Source organism: Triticum urartu, chromosome 7 (assembly GCF_003073215.2).
Source record: "Triticum urartu cultivar G1812 chromosome 7, Tu2.1, whole genome shotgun sequence".
Taxonomy (NCBI): Eukaryota; Viridiplantae; Streptophyta; class Magnoliopsida; order Poales; family Poaceae; genus Triticum; species Triticum urartu.
This window is the reverse complement of record NC_053028.1, coordinates 674998677-675004676: the sequence shown is the minus strand read 5'-3', so window position 1 is coordinate 675004676 and position 6000 is coordinate 674998677. Positions and strand designations below refer to the sequence as shown.

Below are 6000 nucleotides of genomic sequence, written 5' to 3'. Positions count from 1 at the left end.
TAAGCACATCCTCCCGTGGGTTCAATGCCCAAGATCACTCCTTGGGGAAAAGGTAAGATGACTATCTACAATTCGAAACCGGATCACAAATGGTCATCAACCATGTTTTTGTGTGACATTGTCGGGAAGGGCTGTCACTAGTCATTAGAGTAGAGTTTTTGTTTAAGTTCTTTTTCTGTTTTTCTTTTTATCTCCATTTGTATTTCTAGTTCTTGTTTCAATCAAAAACCCAAAAAATAGCATGGCTAAGAAACTCGGAGAGTTTGCAACTCCCGATGAGAACTTTATGAGTGCACCAACCGCATTGCCCAATGTTGCTACTAAACAATTTGAAATTAATCCCTTTTTTGCTAATGTGGTTTAACAAAACCAATTTTGAGGCTCTACATTCGAAGATGTCGGTATGCGTTTGCATACTTTTACTAAACTGTGCGACATGCCGCATATTAAAGATTATGAACCTGACACTTTGAAGTTGCTCTATTTTCTTATTATTTAAAAGAAAAAGGAAATGATGACTTCTAGCTTTGCCTATAGGAATTATAACTTCGTGCAATTTATATTGAAACATGTTTATGGCTAAGTTTTGCCCATACAAATATAATGCAACTATGATCACAAATTGCAGGTTTTAAGCAGGAAGATCGTGAGGCACTAGCACCTACATGGGACCGCATGAAGGAGGCCATAAGTAACTTCCAGAACCATGGGGGGGAGGGGTGGTGAAAAAGTGACTTATTATTCATATATTTTATAATGCCCTTAACCACATGTCAAAATCCATAAATCCATGTTAGACACAGCTGTGTAGGAGGAATCATCATGGGACGACCAATTGAGTAAGCTAAGAAACTACTTTATGACTTGCAAGAAAACCACAAGAAAGGTGAACTCCATCTCTGAGGAGATGAACGATGGGCTGACTGCCAAGATTGATGAATTGATCAACACTATCCAAGGTAAAATAATAGGTAAAGATTTGACTATATCCTAGCTCGCACTGTTTCGGACGAAACCCTGATGCGTGGGCCCCACACCGTCTTGCCATTTGTCCGGCGTCGAAAGGGGCAAACGCGCACGAAAGACAGAGCGAAGGAAGTTGATGCGCAGCAGCGGACCCACACCTGCAAACCTGCTGGCACTACCGAGAAGACGAATTCGAACGAACGGCAGTCCCTCCCTCCCTTCCCGCCATTAATTATTCCCCATGCAATAATGGGGACACGAACCTATCCACTTTATTCTGCTCCAGAATTTCGAACGTCGATGGTGCCTATATATCCACTTTTCAACTTCCAAGGTAGTAGCAGTATAAAGCGCGAGTAATCAACCAATAATCCCACACCCCACGCTCGACCCGCACGGATAGTACTTCGTAGCCATGGCCTACACGTTCCGGATCCACTGCCGCGCCTCCGACGACCTCAGCCTCGCCCTCGTCGACGGCGAAGTCGTCCTCGCCGCCGCCGACCCCAGCGACGACCGCCAGGCAGGGCTACCTTCCGTCGTCTGCTTCCTCCTCTTTCCTGTGTACTACAGTCCTACTCCTGTGTGACCCTTGTGCATTCTCCCCACGTTCGATGCAGCTCTGGCAGAAGGACGTGATGTACGCCGGCGGCGTCAAGGACGAGGCCGGTAACCCGGCGTTCGCTCTCGTCAACAAGGCCACCGGAGACGCGCTGAAGCACTCCCTCGGCTACAATCTTCCCGTCAGAGCCATCCGGTTCAACCGGGGGTACCTCGACGAGTCGGTCCTGTGGGCGGAGACCGGGGACGTGGGCGGAGGCTACCGGCTAATCCACATGGTAAATAACATGGATTACATATTTGACGCAGAGAAGGCGATCCCGCAGTTCGGCGGCGCGCGCGACGGCACGCGGCTCATCCTCTTCCGCTGGAACCGCGGCCACAACCAGCTCTGGCGGATCTCCGACGCGCTGGCTGGCCGCGGACCGCCGGTGCGGGTCTCGTGTGAGTGCAACGACGAGCTGAGCCTCACCGTCCGCGACGGCGCTGCCGTCCTCGCGCGCACGGATCTGGAGGATGACAAACAAGTCAGTTAACCTTGCTGGTTGCTTTAGATGCGCAGAGACCATCTGCATTTCGCACGGCGTGTTATCATGGCTTCTCTCTTCTTGTACGTAGGCTTGGATCCAGAGCTTTCGGAACACCGGGCGCGTGACGGACGAGGAGGGGCGCAGCTCGTTCGCCCTGGTCAACAAGGCCACCGGGAAGGCGCTGCGGCGCTCCCACAGCGACCAGAAACTTCAAGTGGTCGGCTACTGCCCGGACTCGGTGGACGTCGCGCTGCTGTGGACGCGGGGCGGCGACCTTGGAGAAGGGTTCCACTGCATTCGCAGCGTCAGCTACCTTGGGTACGTCCTCGACGCTGCGGAGGGCATGTCCGAAACCGGCGGGGCGCACGACGGGACGCCCGTCATCCTGTTCCAGGCCAATGGCGGTCCGAACCAGAAGTGGAAGATGGCGCCGTTTCATTGACCAAGGAGTTTGTTACAGCGATTTGCTCTTGCATTAGCTCGGGGACTAATGTTCCCTTGTTGGCCGCAGTGTGTATGCGCTGTGTCTGCAGATGAGAGTGCCTGCTATGAACTTTTGCTTATGTTTACGTTTACCTTATTTTCTTGAATTGCCCTGATTATGTGCATCTGAAGAAGCTTTGCTTGATGAGTTGAAGACTTGAAGTACTCCCAGATCTTCCTTCCATTCAGTTTATAATCATCCTCGTATTTGGGTCAAATTTTAGCTGTGAATTTATGTACAAGTTATGTGACAAAAATTATACTACCATTTTAGAGTTAAAAACTACAGAATTGGCCTTGAATTTGAGTACAAGTTATGGGATCAAGCGGTCGTCATCTGCAAAATTTGAGGTCGAGTTTGCAGAAAACATCGATTTTCAAAAGTTTAGAAAAAATCCATCCAGGTGACGTGTGAGAAAACTAATGATAGTGTAGAGCATTCCCAATTTTCGATCACAGAATTTTAATGGATGTTTAACTCCCATCTCAATATCTCAATGCAAAACAGGGAGATAGGAGAAAGGTGAGAAAACCATAGTATACGAACCATGCAAACCAGGGACTTGAAATAATTTGTTTATTCTTTATAGATTTAATTAATACACATGAATTACTTGCAGTGTTCTTGCCAAAAAATGGTGGTTTCATGTAGAATTGAAGATAGTTTACAAGTAATTTGAATTAGAAAGGTACAAGCGTTCATCCTCATATTCTAGGATAATTTTACAAGCAATTTGAAGTAGTCTTTTTGCAAGTTCATCCATGACTAGTGCCTAATACGAACCTCATATCTTAAGCTAAAAATTGAAAAAAAAAAACACTCAGTGCCCAATCAAAACTGGAGTTTAGCTCATCATAATTGCCGCGATTGGATTCCAGTATTTACTCTAAATGATTTTACTTATTGAGATGGCACTTAAAAATGATCAGGGCATCTAGGAACATGAGAGGTACGTCATCCTAGTAATCACTCAGGGGCTTCAGATTAGGATAATCCGCAAGAAGCCGCTCTTCGGAAAGAACGTCGTTCTCTTCTTGAGGAGTCCATAAAACATTAACACCCTGAGATAGCAGGAACAAGTAGGAATTAATTATCAGTGATGTCAGATGAAATTACATCTGGCAGCAGTTTTGAATTATGGAATAGTAGGAAAGATGCTCCATATACCCGGATTTCTCTTGTAGGTATAGAGTTAAGTTTTTCCAGTACTGCTACCAGATCAGCGGGTCTTTTGATTTCTGGGAACTTCATTGCTCCATCCGCAGCTACTAGGATGGTTACCTGAAGATATTGTGAATCATCACAAAAAGTCATTATCTGCAAATATGCAACTTCACATTTGTAGCAAAAGAATAACAGGTTATGAAAAGTACTAATTCACCAACATGTCCCAATCAATTAGTAATTTGGTAAGGAAACATAGAAGGCCAATTTTCTGGAATCATTGTAAATTGGACGAAGATAGTATACCAGACCACTATATATTCGTTGCTGAAGCCATCTGGTTTTTTGGAGTACTCTTTCTTCCGCTTGATTCCGTCCAAGTTGTAAAGTGTTTCTTCATCAAATTTGCTCCTCTCTTCCAGAGAAATTTTATCGAAGTGCCCCTCCCAAGAATCCGATCCAACTTTGACATCAGCCTAAAGTAAACAGAACATACAAAATTTAAAAGTTCCAGTGAGCTAAAATACAGGGGACTGCATTTTTTTTTCAAAGGTCCTAGTCGTCATCTCAACAGAAAAGATCAAGCCACATAAACAATATTTATCAGGCAAGATATATACTGTATATGTTTCTTACTGATAAGCTTGAAGAGACACAGCAATCATTGTGACGGTTCAAGGCGCATATGGTCTCTGCATAATGAGTCACATCACATGAACGGGATAAACAAGATAGTACTGATGAACAATTGATGTCAGTGGGAGATGTATTAGTAGTAAAAACATCTGATAGCGATCACTACACAGATAAATGGCCAATATTGCAGATAATCAGCAACGTTTATATATGATCACTAATCATTTTCTTGGGAAAAAAAATCTTATATTCAGGTTGCACAGTGCAGAACTTTAGGGCTAATAACAAATTAACTGAAGCTATTGCACGATGCATGGAAGTCGATGCAGAGGATTCATATTGATGTATACACTTAGAAAGCACATTCATTACCTGTCAATATGAACTTATACCAACGCTGGTTGGAAGCCTCCACCTTGTCAGCAATCTCGTTCAGTTCCTTCTGAAACGGCTTTGCCAAGCCCAGCAACGCAACCTGAAATCATCATGAACTCCATTGATCGACCAGCATCACGATTTTGTAAGTAGAGGTAAAAAGGTACTCCTAAATTGCTTGTGAATGAGAAAGTATCAGGAGAACCTGGAGCTTGACCACGGTCCTCCTCGGCCGGGTGTAGTGCCACACGGCGATGGCCAGGAGAATGAGGCCGATGAGCATCAGCCACGCTTGCACGAGTACGGCGGGGTCGACGTCCGCAGCAGCCCGGGGTGGTGCGGCCGCCGTCCCGACCGACTCGTGGGTCGTCGAAGAATCGTACCAAGATGGTCCTGAGGAGGACGAGCTGGAGGATGTTGAGGAGGACCAGGAGGAGCTGCTGGATGTTGAAGAAGAGGAGCTAGAGGACGAAGACGATGAGGAGGAGCGCCCGCCCATGGAGCCGCCGGAGGCAGCGATCGCGGTGGGCGGGGTGGCCACGCTCGCGGCCGCGGCCGCGAGTAGCAGGGCGACAGCAACCGGGATCTCGCGGGCCGCCGCGTCGTCATGGCTAGTCTGCGGCAACTTCGAGGCTGCACGACTGGGCGGGGGCGTGACGGGGAACCGGAGATTGGGCGCCCGTGCCGGCGCCGCCGCGTGGCGTCGCGCTTCCGAGAGGGGAACCGAACCGTCGGAGCAGCCGGCGGCGGTGACCGCCATCAGAAGCGGAGGTCCAGGGGTTTGGCCAAAGGTTTAGCCCCCGTTTTCAACGCGAAGATTCTTTTACCAGCCCCCTTTGCCAGCCGTGTAGATATTTATGTGCAAATTTTTGAACAAGCTACTTAGTTTTACTAACACATACTACACGGGTATCCCAAAATACAAACTGCAATGTACTAAACACTAAAATGTCTTCCCCACTAACACTAAAATGATCAGGAAGACATCTCTCGAAATAGGCTTTTAGAGCATCTTGACTACAACTGCAACTTGCAAATTTGGGCCCTCAACCTTCTGTGGGCGCGTCTGGACGAGCCAGTGGACAGTGACCGGACGGGTCTCAAATTTTGTTATTTGCAACCACAAAATCTATTTTCAAAACATCAAATACATGCAAATACATGCACGTCGATCATTTTGAATGTTTAGTCCGTATTGGGCCGGCAGGGTTGTTAGTAAGCACCAACTAAATTGCTTGTATTTCAGATTTTCACATCCGTATTGTGCCGGTAGAATTCGGGGTT

The 6000-nt window shown here is 46.9% G+C and overlaps 1 protein-coding gene across 1 annotated transcript; it reads right to left on the bottom strand.

Annotated features, from left to right (window-relative positions):
- Window positions 1-3500: 3500 nt before the first annotated feature.
- On the bottom strand, window positions 3501-5476 carry LOC125519367. The gene is made up of 6 exons (XM_048684201.1): window positions 4922-5476; window positions 4714-4816; window positions 4342-4397; window positions 4017-4181; window positions 3709-3822; window positions 3501-3602 (listed from the first exon to the last, which is right to left on the bottom strand). The coding sequence occupies exons 1-6, from the start codon at window positions 5474-5476 to the stop codon at window positions 3501-3503; spliced, it is 1095 nt and encodes a 364-aa protein (XP_048540158.1).
- Window positions 5477-6000: the final 524 nt, after the last annotated feature.

Excerpts from the sequence above, each read along its gene's own strand:
- LOC125519367 (XM_048684201.1), bottom strand. The coding sequence starts at position 5,476 with ATGGCGGTCACCGCCGCCGGCTGCTCCGACGGTTCGGTTCCCCTCTCG. Across the intron at positions 4,398-4,713 it reads GTATAAGTTCATATTGACAG|AGACCATATGCGCCTTGAAC; the intron begins GTAATGAATGTG and ends CTCATTATGCAG. Across the intron at positions 3,603-3,708 it reads TACCTACAAGAGAAATCCGG|GGTGTTAATGTTTTATGGAC; the intron begins GTATATGGAGCA and ends CTGCTATCTCAG.